Raw genomic sequence first — 18,312 nt, 5'->3', positions numbered from 1 at the left:
CAAATAGAATATTGCATATCATTAAATAACATGTGATGGCCAAAATGAAGTTCATTTGAGCAATGCAAAGCTATTTCAAAATTTAAAAATCTTTTAATAAGCTTATGGAGATTTTGACCAATTTGATCAAATTCACCACCTATTACCAATTAAAATACTGAGTAAATATAAATATATGAATTTGTCCTTCACCTAAAAAGACTAGCATATCAATCTTAATAATGAAATACCTAAAGCATTGAAAGAAGTGGCAAAGATACCTATTATTCCTATTAGTATGTAAGATTTTTCTGGATGTGTTAGTATAGTTCAGTTCAGTTCAGTCACTCAGTCGTGTCCAACTCTTTGCGACCCCATGAATCACAGCACGCCAGGCCTCCCTGTCCATCACCATCTCCCGGAGTTCACCCAAACTCACGTCCATCAAGTCGGTGATGCCATCCAGCCATCTCATCCTCTGTCATCCCCTTCTCTTTGTCCCCAATCCCTCCCAACATCAGAGTTTTTTCCAATGAGTCACCTCTTCACATCAGGTGGCCAGAGTATTGGAGTTTCAACTTTAGCATCAGTCCTTCCAAAGAACACCCAGGACTGATCTCCTTTAGGATGGACTGGTTGGATCTCCTTGCAGTCCAAGGAACTCTCAAGAGTCTTCTCCAACACCACAGTTCAAAAGCATCAATTCTTTGGTGCTCAACTTTCTTCACAGTCCAACTCTCACATCCATACATGACCACAGGAAAAACCATAGCCTTGACTAGATGGGCCTTTGTTGGCAAAGTAATGTCTCTGCTTTTGACTATGCTGTCAAGGTTGGTCATAACTTTTCTTTCAAGGAGTAAGAGTCTTTTAATTTCATGGCTGCAGTCACCATCTGCAGTGATTTTGGAGCCCCCAAAAATAAAGTCTGACACTGTTTCCACTGTTTCCCCATCTATTTCCCATGAAGTGATAGTTAAACTAGAGAATTAAGTAATTGGTGGTAAATTGGGAAAGAACCAAAGTTATTAGTACAGGTGATATATTTCTGAATATATCAAGAGATATATTGATAGCAATATATCAAGAGAATCGACTTAAAAACTGATGTAGGAGAATTTAGCAAAGTGGTCATTTAAAAATTAATAGCTTTCAAAACAACCATTTAGAAAAACTAATGGAGAAAAACATTCACATCAAAAAAAAAAATCTAGTTAGAGCTGGAGACGTTGTCCAAGGTGGTAACACAGGAAGATCCTGAATTCACTTTCCCCCAGGGACACACCACATCTGTAGCTGCATGTGGAATGTTCCCTCTTAAAGAGACTGAAAGATAGCTAAATAGCTCCTTCACATCAGCACATAAGAAAAGAACCATCTTGAGGCAAGTAGGAGAGGCTGAGATCCAGCTTCACCACAGGCCTTAACCCCAGCAAGGCAGCCTGTTCCTGGAGCTTCTTTCTGAGGAAAAACAGTTGTAACCAGCACGGACACTCCAGCTTCTGAGACCTGCACTTGATAGACAAGTCCCTGAAACATCTGGCTTTGAAAACCAGTGGAGCTCACATCCACAGGAACCAAGGGCTGCAGGGATCTGAGAAACAGCTTTAAAGGGCTTGCATGCAGACTCAAGCACTCTAGGCATACAAGTGGCCATGTGAAGGAGATTCATTTGCTGACCTTCACATGTCAGCTTGAGGGCCAGGGCGTGAGGTGAACACTCTCCAGGGAGTGAGGTGCTGAAGGGCACCTCTTTTGCTCTCCCCCTCTACTTTGCTAAAGCAAACAGGTACCACTTTATGATTATTTTTACCATAGACTTTTTCTCTTGGTGGGTGCTGCTTTATCCTCCAACCAGTGGACTCTCTCATGCTAAGGCTGGCAGGTGCTATCTTTTTTATTTAAGACTTTCCCCCACTTTTCCTTGGTGGGTGTCATTTTTGTGCTGTCTTCTGCAACACTGGTATCTACTAGAGGAATTTTTATAGATGTCTAGTGCCCCAGGTTTTGCAGCTGTAGACCAGGGGACACCACTTGTTCTCCTGCCTCTGGAGGCCAGGGTAGCTTATAATTCTGAGTCCCACAGGACTGTAACAGTTAGTGAGACAGTTCTTGGCAGGATACTGCCACCAGGGTAATGCACAGAAAGCAGACCGAAAAACTCCAGTAGTCTTTCTCTAAAAGACTTCATTTGCTTGGCCTGGAACAGTAGCCCAAGGGATGGGCTTCAGATTTGACACACATCTAGGAGTCTGCAGGTATGTTCTCAGAGAACATAGGCTTGAGGGTGCAGTCAGTTCATTCCCTCAGCCTCGCCCCAGCTCACCATTTCTCCCAGAAGGGAACTTATATACTCATCAGAGCCCTGATTTTTATGACTGTCAACCCAGGGACATCTCCAGATCACCTGATTGGGTGGCCAGCAGGGCTTACACTTGTCTTCAGTCCCACAGGACTATATCTATTTGCCTGCTTTCAAAGCTGCTGCCTGGGGGTCTAGCTTCCTAATCAGTCTGAATCTACGTGCTGGCAGATTTCCTACTTTGGAACACTAACAGGTCTTGGCACACCCTTGATCACCAGGAACTAGTTAATATAAAATATGCTGCTTGGACAATCACCAAGGATTGAGAGGCAACCAAGAGCTAAGGCAAGGTTGAACAATAAGGTTCATCTCCTACAAGAGATTAGTCATTCAAGACTGGAAGGGATGGCTATTTCACCTAATACAAAGCAGCACAGAAAATCAAGTAAAATGAGGGAACAGGAATATATTTGAAACAAAATAAGATAAAACTTTAGTGAAAAAACCTTGATGAGACAGAGGTAAGTAATTTACCTGATAAAGAGTTCTAAGTAGTGGTAATAAAATGCTCACCTCACTTGGGAGAAGAATGGATAAGCACAGTGAGAATTTCAACAACAAAAAAAGGAAAACAAAAGAAAGTAACAAATAGAAGTCACTGAACTGAAGAGCACAGTAACTGACTTGCCGTATGTACTGGAGGGGTTCAGCCACACACTACATGAAGCAAAGACAAGACAGGTGAGTGCAAGGACAGGGCAGTGAAACTCACCTTAGTCAGAACAGCAGAGACAAACAGAGGACTTTAAAACGTGGACACAGCTTGTTGGACAACATCAAGCAAACTAGCATTCACATTTTGGGAATTCCAGAAGGAGAATAAAGGGGCTGAAAACTTACTGAAGAAATAATAGCTGAGACCTTCCCTAAGAGCCTGGGGAAGGAAACGGACTTTAGATCCAGGAAGCCCAGAGAGACTCACTAAGACACATAATTAAAACGTTGAAAGTTAAAAAAAAAGAATCTTAAAAGCAGCAATGGAAAAAAACAAGGGAACTCTTTTAAGACCATCAGCAGAAACTTTGCAGGCCAGAGGGATATATTCAAAGGAAGTTATTAACCAAGAATTCTCTACCTGGGAAAGTTATTGCTCAGAATTGAAGGAAAGATAAAAGAGTTTCCTAGACAAGCAAAATTTAAAGGAGTTCATCACTAATCAACCGGCCTTACAAGAAATGTTAAAGGGACTTCTTAAGCTGAAAAGGGTACTGTAATTGGTAACAAAAGTATGAAAGTATAAACCTCACTGGTAAAGGTAAATATAAAGTAGAGGTGGATTAATCCTATATAGGTAATATGAAGGATAGACAAAAATAGTAAAAAAAATAACTACAATAATTAGTGAAGGGATACACAAGATAAAAAGATGTAAAATGTGATGTGAAAAACAAAATTTGGAAAGTAAAAATGTAGAGCTTTGGAAAGTATTCAGACTTAAGTTGTTTGCAACTTAAAAACAGACTGTTAGGTAGGTTGTTCTATGTCAGGTGTTAATATTGGTCACTTAGTCGTGTCTGACTCTGCAACCGCATGGCCTGTAACCTGGCAGGCCCCTCTGGCACATTAGACTAGATAAACTTAACAGATAATTAGAAAACATTCCATCCAAAAGCAGCAGAATACATATTCTTCTCAACTGCATATGGAACGTTCTCCAGGATCATCCATTAGGTTACAAAGTCATAATAAATTTAATATTGGAGTCATGTCAGGCATCTGTTTTTGGATCACAGCAGTATGAAACTAGAAGTTGGTTATAAGAAGACTGAAAAATTCACATATATGTATGGATTAAACAGTATGCTACTGAGTAACCAGTAGGTCAACAAAGAAATCATAGGAGAAGTAAAAAAATACCTTGAAACAAATGAAAATACAGTATACCAAAATTAATGGGATGCAACAGAAGCATTTCTTAGAGTGAAGTTCAAAGTGATACAGGCCTACCTTAAGAAGAAAGAATAATCTCAGACAGCTTGACTTTACACCTGAAGCAAATAGAAAAAGAAAAGCAAACAGAGCCCAAAGTTGGTAGAAGGAAGGTAATAACAAAGTTCAGAGCAGAAATAGATACTAAGAAAAACGATCAGTGAAACTGAGTTGGTTCTTTGAAAAGATAGACAAAATTGACAAACTTTTATCTAAACTCACCAAGAAAAAAGGAGGGCTCAAATAAAATCAGAAACAAAGGAGGAGTTGTTACCACCAATACCACTAAAATACAGAGAATCACAAGAGACTACTATGAACAATTACATGCACAAATTGGACAACCTAAAAGACAAAGATAAATTGATAGGAACATCCAACCAGCTTTCCAATACTGAATCATAAAGTAGGAATATGAATAGATCAGTTCCTAGTAAGGAGATATGAATCCATAATTGGAACCCTCCCAACAAACAAAAGTCCAGGACCATATAGTTCACTGCCAGATTCTGCCAAGCATTAAGAGAATTAATACCAATTCTTCTCAACCTGATTCCGAATAGATGCCAGGGATCAGATCTGATAGACAGGAGTGCCTGAAGAACTATAGACGCAAGCATGACATTGTACAGGAGGCATGATCAAGACCATCCCCAAGAAAAAGAAATACAAAATGGCAAAATGGTTGTCTGAGGAGACAGATAGCTGAGAAAAGAAGAGAAGCTGAAGACAAAGGAGAAAAGGAAAGATAAACCCATCTGAATGCAGAGTTCCAAAGAATAGCAAGGAGAGATAAGAAAGCCTTCTTCAGTGATCAATGCAAAGAACAATAGAATGGGAAAGACTAGAGGTCTCTTCAAGAAAATTAGAGATACCAAGGGAACATTTCATGCAAAGATGGGCACCATAAAGGACAGAAATGGTATGGACTAACAAGCAGAAGATGTTAAGAGGTGGCAAGAATACACAGAAGAACTAAACAAAAAATATCTTCATGACCCAGATAATCACGATGATGTGATCACCAACCTAGAGCCAGACATCCTGGAGTGCAAAGTCAGGTGAGCCTTAGGAACCATCACTATAAAGGTAGTGGAGATGATAGAATTCCAAATGAGTTATTTCAAATCCTGAAAGATGATGCTGTGAAAATGCTGCACTCAGTGTGCCAGCAAATTTGGAAAACTCAGCAGTGGCCACAGGACTGGAAAAGGTCAGTTTTCATTCCAATCCCAAAGAAAGGCAATGCCAAAGAATGCTCAAACTACCACACAATTGCACTCATCTCACACGCTAGTAAAGTAATGCTCAAAATTCTCCAAGCCAGGCTTCAAAGTTCATAAACCGTGAACTTTCAGATGTTCAAGCTGGATTTAGAAAAAGCAGAGGAACCAGGTCAAATTGCCAGCATCCATTGGATCATCAAAAAAGCAAGAGCGTTCCAAAAAAAACATGTACTTCTGCTTTATTGACAACACCAAAGCTTTGACTGTGTGGATCACAATAAACTGTAGAAAATTCTGAAAGAGATGGGAATATCAGGCCACCTGACCTGCCTCCTGAGAAATCTGTATGCGGGTCAAGAAGCAATAATTAGAACTGGACATGGAACAACAGACTGGTTCCAAATAGGAAAAGGAGTACGTCAAGGCTGTATATTGTCACCCTGCTTATTTAATTTATATGCAGAGCACATCATGCAAAATGCTGGGCTGGATGAAGCACAAGCTGGAATCAAGATTGCTGGGAGAAATATCAATAACCTTAGATATGCAGATGACACCACTGTTATGACAGAAAGTGAAGGACTAAAGAGCTTCTTGATGAAAGTGAAAGAGTGAAAAAGTTGGCTTAAAACTCAACATTCAGAAAACTAAGATCATGGCATCCAGTCGCATCACTTCCTGGCAAATAGGTGGGAAACAATGGAAACAGTGAGACTATTTTTGGGAGGCTCCAAAATCACTGCAGATGGTGACTGCAGCCATGAAATTAAAAGACACTTGGCTCCTTGGAAGAAAAGTTATGACCAACCTAGACAGCATATTAAAAAGCAGAGACATTACTTTGCCAACAAAGGTTCATCTGGTCAAAGCTGTGGTTTTTCCAGTAGTCATACGTGGATGTGAGAGTTGGACCATAAAGAAAGCTGAGTGCCGAAGAATTGATGCTTTTGAACTGTGGTGCTGGAGAAGACTCTTGAGAGTTCCTTGGACTGCAAGGAAATCCAACCAATCAATCCTAAAGGAGATCAGTCCTGAATATTCATTGGAAGGACTGATGCTGAAGCTCCAGTACTTTGGCCACCTGATGCGAAGAACTGACTCATTGGAAAAAAAAAACCCTGATGCTGGAAAAGATTGAAGGCAGGAGGAGAAGGGGACAACAGATTATGAGATGGTTGGATGGCATCACTGACTTGATGGACATGAATTTGAGCAAGCTCTGGGAGTTGGTGATAGACAGGGAGGCCTGGTGTCCTGCAGTCCATGGACTGAGTGATGAAGTGAACTTCTCAAACTCTTCAAAAAAAAACAGAAAAAGAGGAAAGACTTCCAAACTCATTTTATGAGACCAGCATTACCCTGATACCAAAACGAGATAAGGACAGAACAAGAAAAAAATTGCAGGCTGATATCCCTGATGAATATAGATGCAAAAATCCTCAACAAAAGAATAGCATACCAACTCAGTAATACATTAAAAAGGTCATACACCATGCGAGGATGGTTTCACATGCAGAAATCAATCAACATAATATACAGCATTAAGAAAAGGAAGATGAAAATCATATGATCATCTCAGTTGATTACAGAAAAAGAATTTGACAAGATTTAACATCTATTTATGATTAAAAACTCCCAGTGCAGTGGGTATAGAGGCAGCGTGCCTCAACATAATAAATGCTATATATGACAAGCCTACAGCTAGCATCAGGCTCAGTGGTGGAAATCTGAAAGCTTTTCCTCTAAGAGCGGGTATAAGACAAGGAGGCCCACTCTTAACTCTTTTATTCAGTAATAAAAGTTCCAGCCACATCAACTAGGGAAGAAAAGAAAAGGCATCCAGTTTTATCACTCTTCGCTAATCACATAGTATATGTAGAAAGCCTTTAGACTCCTTCAAAACAAAACTTAGAACAAGTACTGAATAATAAATGGATTCAGTGATGTTGCAGAATCCAAAATATATCTGTTGTGTTTCTGTACACTAATAATAAACTAGAAGAGGAAATTAAGAAAATAATCAAAAGAATAAAATACTTAGAGATAAATTTAACCAAGGAGATGAAATACCTGTACACTGAGAACTGGAAGACAGTGGTAAAAGACAAAATGAAAAGCTAATCCATGCTCATTGGTGGAAGAATTAAAATTGTTAAAAATACCCATACTACCCAAACAGATGTAATGTAATACCTATTAAAATTTCAGTGGCATTTTTTCACAGAAATAGAATGTGCTTAGTCACTCAGTCATGTCCTACTCTTGGCGACCCCATGGACTGTAGCCCACCTGTCCTTGGGGGTTCTTCAGGCAAGAATACTAGAGTGGGTTTCCATCCCCTCCTCCAGGGGATCTTCCCAACCCAGGTCTCCCGCATCGCAGGCAGATTCTTTACCTACTGAGCCACCAGGAAAGCCCCACAAATAGAATAAACTATCCTGAAGTTTGCATGGATTCACAAAATTTGTGTGGGTTTAGCCAAGTAGCCAAAGCAGTCTTTAGAAAGGACAAAATGCTACAGGCATTACACTCCATGATTTCAATCATATGGCGTAGGTGTAGTAATCGAAACAGTATTGGCAAAAAATAGTGAAATGAACCAAGCAAAGGAAGACAGAAGTCGCAGGATCTGTTCTTATATGTGGACTCTGTCAAGCCAAACAAACCAGACCAAGCTCATAGGCACAGGGAACAGATTGGTGACTGCTGGGGCACAGGGGGCTGGGCATGGGTGAAATGCATGAAGTGGGGGGGGGGAGTTAAAAGTTACAGACGTATAAATAAGTCATGGGGATGTAATGCGCAGCATGGTGACCAAAGTTAATTCTGGGTAACACGTTTCCAAGTTGCTAAGAGTATATTTTAAAAGTTCTCAGGACAGGAAAAAAAATTGTAGTATGTAAGGTGACACCCAGTAACTAGACTTACTGTGATGATCATTGTGGTCACTGCACAATGTATATAAATATCAAGTCACCGCATTGTACACCTGAAGCTAGTAAGTCAGTTATACTTAAAAATTGTTTTTAAAAAGATTATAGCATCCCTTTCCTGTGGCTACAGTGAACACACAATTTTTTTTCAAACTAATTAAGAAGAAACATAATATCATCTCTTCTGCCTTGAATATTGTTAGAAAGGTATACTTTAAAAAGGAAGACTTATGTTGTAAAAAGCTGTTTCTAAATTAGCTTATAAATTTAATGTGATCCTGATCAGAAACTTAGTGAATTCTGGAGACCTGACAATCATTTTTAAGTTCTCAGAAGCATAAAGCTTGGAAAATTAAGAAATGTTTTAAAAAGTAACCTCAAGTACTGTTTAGTTTTAATGGGAAAACATTATAAGCCAACAGTATTTAAAATAGTTTGGAACTGGCAGAACAATAGATGGCCAGATGAATGGAACAGATATCCAGAAATAGATCTAAGAATAGACGGAAAACTGCTTATATGACATAGTAGCATTTCAGGACAGTGTGGAAATGATGAATTTTTCAATAAGTGAAATTGGGGCAACAGACTAGAGATTTGAGGGGAAAATTTGGCTAAATCCCCAGCTCATACCTTAAACCAAAATAAAATCTGCATGTATCAAATGTTTAATAATCAAGCCATGAAGTGAAGTAAAGTGAAAGTTGCTCAGTTATGCCTGACCCTTTGTGACCCCATGGATTATACAGTCCATGGGATTCTCCAGGCCAGAATACTGGAGTGGGTAGCTGTTCCTTTCTCCAGGGGATCGTCCCAACCCAGGGATCAAACCCAGGTCTCCATGTTGCAGGCGGATTCTTTACGAGCTGGGCTACCAGGGAAGCCCAAATAAAGACATAAAAAATACCAAAATAAAGCGTGGGTGAATATATGCGTATCCACGGGTACATATGCATGTGTGCTGTGCGTTTGTCACACGTTTTAACCTTAGAGTGTGGAAGACCTAAGTATACTACAAGCCCAGAAGACGTGCAGTAAGCGAATAAGATGCTTGAGACAGAAAGAAGTGAATCTGTGTTTTTATATTTGTTTAAACAGAATCAGTATTTAATGAGGAAAGTATTATGTAAAATATATCAAAAGGTTTACTTCAAAGAATCCTTATAAATTAGAAGTAAAAGATGAATAACTCAATAGATAACTTTTAGAAACATGCTTCATGTCAGTAGTAATCAATCAGAGCAATTACTGTTAAGACAACAGTGAGATACTAGGTTTAGTTCTCATTAGATTGACCAAAATGAAAAAGATTGCTCTGTTAGGAAAGGTGTGTGTGTGTGTGCATGCTCATTCAGGTCTGACTCTGCGACCCTATGAACTATAGCCCGCCAGGCTCCTCTATCCATGAAATTACCTCTTGTTAATAGAAGTACAAATTAAGAAAACCTCTTAGGAGGTAACTCTATTAGATTGTTGAATAGGTGTAACCTTTAATTCAGCAGTTCCAGAAATCAGTTCTTTGGAAATCACACAGATGGGGTTGGAAGGTACAAAGGATATTCATTTCAGCATTGTTTGGAACCCACTTGAGTACATGTCCACAGAGGAAGAGATTGATTAAATGAATTATTATGGCCATTTCAAAGAATGAGACAGATCTTGTTTGCATCCCTAGAAAGTCTGGAAGTGTATGTACCATGAGGTTAACAGTGGGGAGTAAGTGCCAAGGGATAAGTTTCCTATTTTCATATTCTTATGTCTTGTTTGAATTTTTAATAGGGTAACTATTAAAAATGACTTACGTTTCTAGGAAATAAAAGAATAAAAAAGTACTGCCACTTAAGTTGGCTTAAAGTTTATTCCAAGTATTCATTTTATCATTCATTCAGCAAGTATGTATTATTCAGTGCTTGCTAATAGCTGTGACTAGCATAGGGATATAGTAAACATAATAAGTAAATAATGTATATTGTGCTATGGAGAAAGAAAAGTCTATAGAATAAGATATGGAAGAGTGAAGATGGAGTTTTCATTGTAAATTTAAACAGGATGATCAGAGTAGGTCTCATTGAAAAGGAGTAAGTCATTGTGATTAAAATTTCATTTGAAGTTTAGAGTATTCTAACTCCAGGCTTGCAGAACTGCATGGTGACCCAGTTTTTCTGTTTTAAATCTAAATTCTTAGGAAGAATCTTAGAATTTTCTGTTGAATGTTGAAATTCTCAAATGTTAACCTGCATAAATAAGAATCACATGGTAACACCCTGATTTCTGTACTCTGTACCTGTTGAATCAGATTTTCTGCATTTGGAAGGCAGCAATGGTCAGAGAAGGAAATGGCAACCCACTCCAGTACTCTTGCCTGGAAACTCCCATGGACAGAGGAGCCTGGTCGGCTGCAGTCCATGGGGGTCACTAAGGGTCAGACACAACTGAGCAACTTCACTTTCACTTTTCACTTTCATGCATTGGAGAAGGAAATGGCAACCCCCTTCAGTGTTCTTGTCTGGAGAATCCCAGGGACGGGGGAGCCTGGTGGGCTGCCGTCTGTGGGGTCGCACAGAGTCGGACACGACTGAAGCGACGCAGTAGCAGCAATGGTAACCACTATCACCCACCAGTGCCTCCAGATTTTCTGCATTTGGAGCCAGCGGACTATGCATTGTCCACGAGCACCACAGAAATTTTGATGTAAACTCCCAGGTCTACACTTTGAGAGTCATGCTTATACCTTTGAGATGAGCCTGCTTCACTCTACCTAGCCACAGACAACTTCCTCATTATTGTTTTTGAATGTGTGATCTCTTGTGTTCATGTCTATGTCAGTATGACTTGTTTACTTAGTAGGTCAAAGGCAGTTGTTTGTTTTTTTCTCTCTTTAAAGGTATCATCAAATGGTATTCAGTCCACTCCTCTTAATCTTGCAACATATTGGAAATGTAGTGCTGGCACCACAGATCTTAGAGTGGATTATAAGTACAACCCGGAAGCTATGGTGGCACCCAGTGTGCTTTCCAACATACAGGTGGTGGTACCAGTGGACGGAGGAGTCACAAACATGCAGTCCCTTCCCCCTGCAATATGGTAAAGAAGTAGATTTCTGAATTCCTGCTAAATTTCTGTCTGCAGTCCTCCAGTATAGGACCTCATTTCTGAAAGTTGTCTTACAAGTTTGAAAATTTTTAGTGTATTTTCACATGGAAATCATGTTATAAAATGTACATTTTACTAGTCAAGCTACAGTAGCTTCAACCCAGAATAAACAAACTAGTTTGCTGTTCCCACCCAGACTTGAATGATTCAGTACAACGTTACCCTCAAAGTACATTACTTCTCTAAACTATTTTTTTCATTTAAAAATAAAGAAAATTATTTTACAGAGTTAAATATAGCATCTAGCATATCTATAGGAAAACCTACCTGGTCAGTGTTTAGTATTTAGTCCCATCTCTTAACTTCCTCTCTTGCTCCCTCCATTAATGTTAGTATATACTCTAACTACTGTTTGTTTATATCTGCTTCACCATTTAATAATAAAACTATTTTCCTTGAGTAATGAAGGTACTCGATCACCTGTACATTGTTTTCCTTTCTCTTATCAACAGAAATAGAATTATATAATTTGGTAGATATCTACTTATTAAGAAAAATAATAGTACTTAGTTTATATTATTCATAAACACATTTTCACCAGTGATACTATTCTAAAGAAAATTTAGCACTAGTTCTTGTGAAATATTTAAAATGTATTTATTGGAGTGCTCATCCATGTACAGGCATTATGCTAGACACATTAGCTGTGAAGATATTTGTTCTTACAGGAATGCAGAACAGATGAAAGCCTTTTGGAAACTGTCTGGTATTTCAGAAAAATCAGACAATGGAGGTAAGTGTGTGCATGGTTTTTTTGTTTATAACATAATGGCACTGAAAATGGATCTTTTAGGCATGTTTATGGAAAATTTTCTCCTGGAATTTCATGCCTTCAGTTCTAGAACTGACCACTAGGTGGAAGTTAATACAAAGAAGAGTGGACCAATTGAGATTCAGAACACATTTTTTTCTTCTAGATTGAATGTGCTTTCTCTGAGAAAATGTTTTGCTATAACTTTATAAATACTGTGTAAATGTTCCTTATGTTCATGTGCTAACATTAAGAGAAGTGAAGTGAAGTCGCTCAGTCGTGTCTGACTCTTTGCCACCCGTGGGCTGTAGCCCACCAAGCTCCTCCGTCCATGGGATTCTCCAGGCAAGAATACTGGAGTGGGTTGCCATTTCCTTCTCCAGGGAATCTTCCCGACCCAGGGATCGAACCCAGGTCTCCCACATTTCAGGCAGATGCTTTAACCTCTGCACTATAGACATCTGGGAAACTTGATAATTGAAATTGATAACTAATTAAAGTAATTAACATGCTGTTTAGTTCATTCTGTTAATGGGGTCTGCCTGGCCTCCTGGAAATAGTACAGAAGCTTTCAGGCTTTAAAAACTCCCCTTGCCTATCTTGCCTACTCTTTCTCAAGAGAACCTTTCCTTGGTCATTTACCCTTATTAAAACTATTAACAGCCTTTAATTCTGTGATCATTATTTCAAGAAGAAGCAAGTTAATTGCCTCCTCCCTCCATGTCTGCATTTGTTTGTGTTCACAGTGCAAAGGAGAAGTCTCTACTAGTTAGTTGATCACTCCTAGTATACCCTCTAACTCAGTTTAGAATATAATTCCCAGGACAGTCTTTAACATTTTAATGGCAGTTTCTCTTAATCAAAGGAGACTTCTCTTACCTCGTTTGAATACCTAATTAATCTCCAATAACTTTTCCTATTAAGTAGGTTTTTTGGCTTTTCAGGTTTTACTCTCTTTTTTCCTTTTGAACATTTTAAGCATCATGTGATTAAAATATAAAATATATCATCAGTTTTTCTTAAAGGTATTTTTGCATAAAAGACCAGACTTGTATTGTATACCTCCTGTGCTGAACTAGGCTTTTACTACTAGAGAACCACACTCCTGACCCAGCTAATCTCTGGTTCCTTTGTTCGTATTTGGTACTTAAAGTTTGCCTATGTTCAAGTGGCAAGTGTACTGATTTTTACTCTAGCTGTATGACTAGGAGATAAACCTGAAATTCCTAGTTGAAACTGAAAGTACAGTCAGTTAGCAAGGAAGAAAGGGTATATTTTCCCCATATTTAATGAAACAATATTATTGTAGACATTTGCCAAGAACTGAATTTGTTCTCTGAAAAACAGGATACAAATTTTCTAACTGGGTATTGTAATTATAGTTTCCCTCTGCTGTTCAGGTATCAGAGTGACTGAGGAAATGGAAACATCTTACAAATGTGGTTCTGATTTGGTTAGTCAACTTTTAAAAAGAGATCTCCAAATTATAATACAATAAAGTAGAAGTCTGTTTCTATTTTGGCTTTATGCTTGGAGAGGAGCAGGAAATATTCTAAAGTTTTAGGGTTGCCCTGGTGACTGCTCTTGGCCTGTGGTCGCACTTTCACAGAATTGAGTTGCATATCACAAACTAAAAGTTTAAGGAGGACTTGGACACTGGCTAAGAGACAGCAATTCATTTTCCCAACTGATCTGTGTGCCACCAGGTACAATAGTATAGGGTGGGTCTTTGTTACATTTTCGTTCAGGTTCTCTCTGTGGTGTTCAGTTTCTGTACAGGGAATCACAGAATGTCACTGTTTCTACCCAGCAATTCTGTCTACTTTCCTCAAACCAGAAACCTGGGAACCCTCCCTCCTAGGCCTCTCCTCCTATTTACCCTTTGATTTCAACTCCTGAATGTTTTCCAAATTCATTCTCCTCTTTGCTTTCCCTCAGTGCAGTTCAAATACACTTTTCCTGTCACCTAGAGTCCTAGACCATTTTATTGACTTTCAGGTGGTGTCCCTACCTTGCATCTTGCACCTTGCTGCCCTTCTAAGATTCCTACCTGGAATGTTCTGTCTTCCTTGTCTTTGCTGGCTCCCTATGTTTATTTCTTATCATGGTAAAGATACTTAGAGCTTTTCTCAGCTACCAGTCTATCATCTTCGGCCACTTTGTTCCACTTACATCTATCCTCCAGATCTTCTGGTATAGATGTAGTTACCTTAAATGCAACGTGCTGTCAGCTCTCCCGTCTCTACACCTGTTCTAACCTTTTCCTGAAATAGGCCCCATCATCCCCACAACATTTTATGTGCTTTGTGTCCATAGCTTTTGATAGGTTTTTTTGTATTATAAATTTTTAATAGTCATAATTAATACTATTCCTGCCAGACTGTTAGACTGAGGAATGTGGAATAAATGGTTATATTGAATAGAAAGCCCCTCAGACATATTTGGCATGATTTTAAAAAGAAAGATGAACACAGAGGTAATACTGATACAGCTTTTCCCAACCTTAGCTATCTTAGCTTCTTTACCTCTCCCACCCCATGGCACTCGGCAGTCATTTCCCTTTGGCTTTAATGCCCATTCATCGCTTCCAGGGCTTCCTTCTTTCCTTCCTGTCCTCAGCCTTACTTGTCTTTTAACTCACTTCAACACAACACAGTGTAGGAATATCAATAGTAAATCCCTCTGAAGACTGTTATTAAGTCAAAGAGAAGCATGGATTAAGATTACTTAATGAAAATCCAGATTCACTGACTAAAATCTGATTTGAAAACAGGACGATGATTCACGTATACGTTTAAAGAATTTGGGATAGGATTGACTTTTTTTTTAGCTTTTACTTGCTCACTTGCCTTTTTTGGTGTGAAATATAGTATCCTGTGTAAGTTCTTTGTTCTTTTCCTTGTAGGTTCTGGGTCCCTCAGAGCAAAATTTGATCTTTCAGAAGGACCCAGTAAACCCACAACACTTGCAGTGCAATTCCTCAGCGAGGGAAGTACCCTCTCAGGAGTAGACACTGAACTTGTAGGCACTGGCTACAGGCTTTCCTTAGTAAAGAAGCGGTTTGCCACTGGTAAGTTGGGAGATTTCAAGCTTTTTCATGTACATGGGAAACATTTATATTCTAACAGTTACTAAATGACTCTCAAGTAGTTTATAGTCTGAAGGCATGGAAATGTTTCCTTTGACCTTTGGTACAAAGTGCCAGATAGAGACACACCTGGGAGAGAGAGTACTCATGGTCAGTATAGCTCAACACCTGTGATCTGATTCTAATGTACTGTAAACAGCAGATGGGAACTGGGGTTTGTATCTGTAACCACAGTGGAAATGTCTTCCTTTGAGTTCATTTGAAATTATAATGGCAAAGGTCTCCTTGGTGTTTTCCAGGACGATACCTGGCGGATTGTTGATGGACCTGGGAAAGTGGTTGGCTCAAGGGAGTAGTACAGACCTGCCGTTCTGCATTATTTTTCTTTCCAAACACTATTCTGACTTGTATTATATCTTTAAGAGCTGACTACAAACATTAAATTGCACTTTTGAAGTGAGTCACCGAAGAAAATAGCACTGAAATGATTTTCAACGCTGTAAATGATCAACTGCAATATTCAGGAAGCACATGTATTCAGATTCTCAGTAAAATGAAGTTTTTATAGGCTGGAAATTTTATCTTCAGTGTCTATGTTGAAAAAGGGGCTTATAGTGTAATATGAGGCCTGAAATTTCAGGAGAGGAAGCACAAAATAATTTAGCTTTCTATAAGTTTTTAGAGTCAGAGATAGCTTTTAAAAACGTTTAAGTTTGATATTGAATGGATACAAACAGAACGTGAATTCTAAGTTTGGGATAATGTTGATAACACTCAATCAAATTGAGTTATGTGCCATAAAGTAATCAGACCAGAGTCCAAGGTGTATGCAAAATCTATAATTTGATTCTCATATAAACATATTAATAAAGTGTAAATGGTGTTTTATATGATTTTTTTTAATCCTCAAGTGCAATGTGTTTTAAAATAAGCTTGCAAAAGACAGCAGAGAAATTTGCTTCTGCAGTTAACTTTATAGAAGTTGTGATTGTTTTGATGAATTAATGCTGTAGATTTAATTTATTTTTATATGGATTGCATAATGTGTGCCTTTAAAACAATAACAAAACCCAGAAATGTGCCTATCCAGTTTGTGTTCATTAATGTGCCTCACTTTTTTCCTCACAGTCCAGATTTTGTATTCAGAATCTTAGTCAAGAATTTTTATAAGATAATTGTGATTTTTTATAAAAATCTTTGGTTGCAATTGCAATGGGAATTCAGAATAGCTAGAGGACAATTTATACTTAAGAACCCTGGCTCCCTTCTTTAGTGTTACACTGTAGCCACTAGGGAAATACAACTAATAGCGTATGTTTACAGGGAAAAAGATTACCTTCAGATGTTCCATCTTAACCTTATCAAAAAATTCTGTAAAACCGTAATGGTAAATTGGTAACTGGCATTTTCACTCAAGTTAACATTTCCTCTCACTCTTATTATTGGAAATTTATATATTTATTTACTGAATGTGATGTGAGCATGAGTTTGTAGTAGTTTGTGAGGAACACACTTTAGAAAAGATCAGTTTGGGCATTTTCAACACTTGGAAAAATTGGCAGTTTTTATGTTCTTATCACTTCCTGCTAAAAATGAGGAAACTGTTTGAAATGATGGATTGGGTTAAGCATTTCTTAAAATAAACTACTAATATTAAATAGTAAAAAACCTAACTTTATAACAAATCCTGATTAACTGAAGGAAGTAAATATTTTGGACACAGTTTCATAATTTACAAATGGGAATTTTATTTATAAGGATAAGTACCAGTGTCCTGCATTTTGCATAGAAGTAATAAATTGTGTTATATATAGTAAATTTATATAAAATCACTAATTGTTCTCCTAAGCTCTACAGAAAGTAAAATCCCTTCCTCTATACATTTATGTAACATCTTGCTATATTAAATACAGCAGAAAATCTACTCATTAGCAATATATATATAACACAATATGTGCTTTTTTAATATATTCAGTGTTAGCCCCATTCTAAATTTAGATTTGACTAAAGCAATACATAAGACAATTTGCTAAAATTTTCATCTTTACTGGATAGTGGACAGAATTTCTAACATATTGTACCCTTTTAAATGCCAATTACAGTCCCTTACTGAAATCTTAACTGTAATTGCTTTGCAGTCAAACTGCTTTTATTGGGCAGTTAATATTTTATTATTGGGTAGACACCATTATACTCACCATATTTGTTTTTAATCAAGTATTACCTTAAAATATACAAACTAGTGAAATGGTTATACTTCTGCACTTTCTTAATTACCAGTCTTCATACCAAGTGTTGGTACATAAATTTGTATCGGGTGCAGGTTACAATTTTGAAGCCATATGAGTTTATATTGATTTTTTCATTTAAAAATCCACTAATGGTGTAAAAAAGACCAATAGATTTTCAATGGGAAATGTATTTTAGCAAGCTGGTTCTTGCTTATGTATAGTGATAAACTTTGTAGCTGCCTCTTTAACCAAGAATTTATAAACACAGAACTCTTAACAAATGTGAGTTTTTAAGATTTGTTATTTACTACTCTGAGTTGTAATTAGAACAATGCAAATCTTACAATATTTTGTAAATATTTTTGATTTTTCATAAAAATGTAAATTTTACATAAAAGTTGTACCCTTAATAAACATGTAATATATAATTTATCAGTTGGCTTGTGTGTTGTACTTTTGTTGATAGTAATAATAGCTATGTCATAGACATTATGACAAGGCAAGCTTGGTAAGTAATGAATAATTGGTTTTGAACTTTGTATCACCATTTAGACAGGCATATAGATTGGTCTGTTACTAAGTTTTAATTGGTTATATAGGAAAACTTCATTTAGCGTATAACCCAAAAATGTAGAAATTGTTTAACAAGGAATTATT

At 37.7% G+C, this 18,312-nt stretch overlaps 1 protein-coding gene across 2 annotated transcripts in view; it reads left to right on the top strand.

Moving 5' to 3' along the window:
* The window catches only part of FCHO2 (FCH and mu domain containing endocytic adaptor 2), a 118,859-nt gene extending 100,772 nt beyond the window's left edge, over positions 1-18,087 (top strand). For both annotated transcript variants that reach the window (XM_060400320.1, XM_060400321.1), the window contains 4 exons: positions 11,317-11,516; positions 12,254-12,318; positions 15,242-15,406; positions 15,724-18,087. In XM_060400320.1, the coding sequence (XP_060256303.1) occupies positions 11,317-11,516; positions 12,254-12,318; positions 15,242-15,406; positions 15,724-15,746 (453 nt within the window). In that variant the 3' untranslated portion in view covers positions 15,747-18,087. The remainder of the gene's footprint in view (positions 1-11,316; positions 11,517-12,253; positions 12,319-15,241; positions 15,407-15,723) is intronic.
* The last annotated feature ends 225 nt before the right edge of the window (positions 18,088-18,312 follow it).

Source organism: Ovis aries, chromosome 16, assembly GCF_016772045.2.
Source record: "Ovis aries strain OAR_USU_Benz2616 breed Rambouillet chromosome 16, ARS-UI_Ramb_v3.0, whole genome shotgun sequence".
NCBI lineage: Eukaryota > Metazoa > Chordata > Mammalia > Artiodactyla > Bovidae > Ovis > Ovis aries.
The sequence above is the reverse complement of the archived record's forward strand: the minus strand, read 5'-3'. Positions and strand labels throughout refer to the sequence as shown.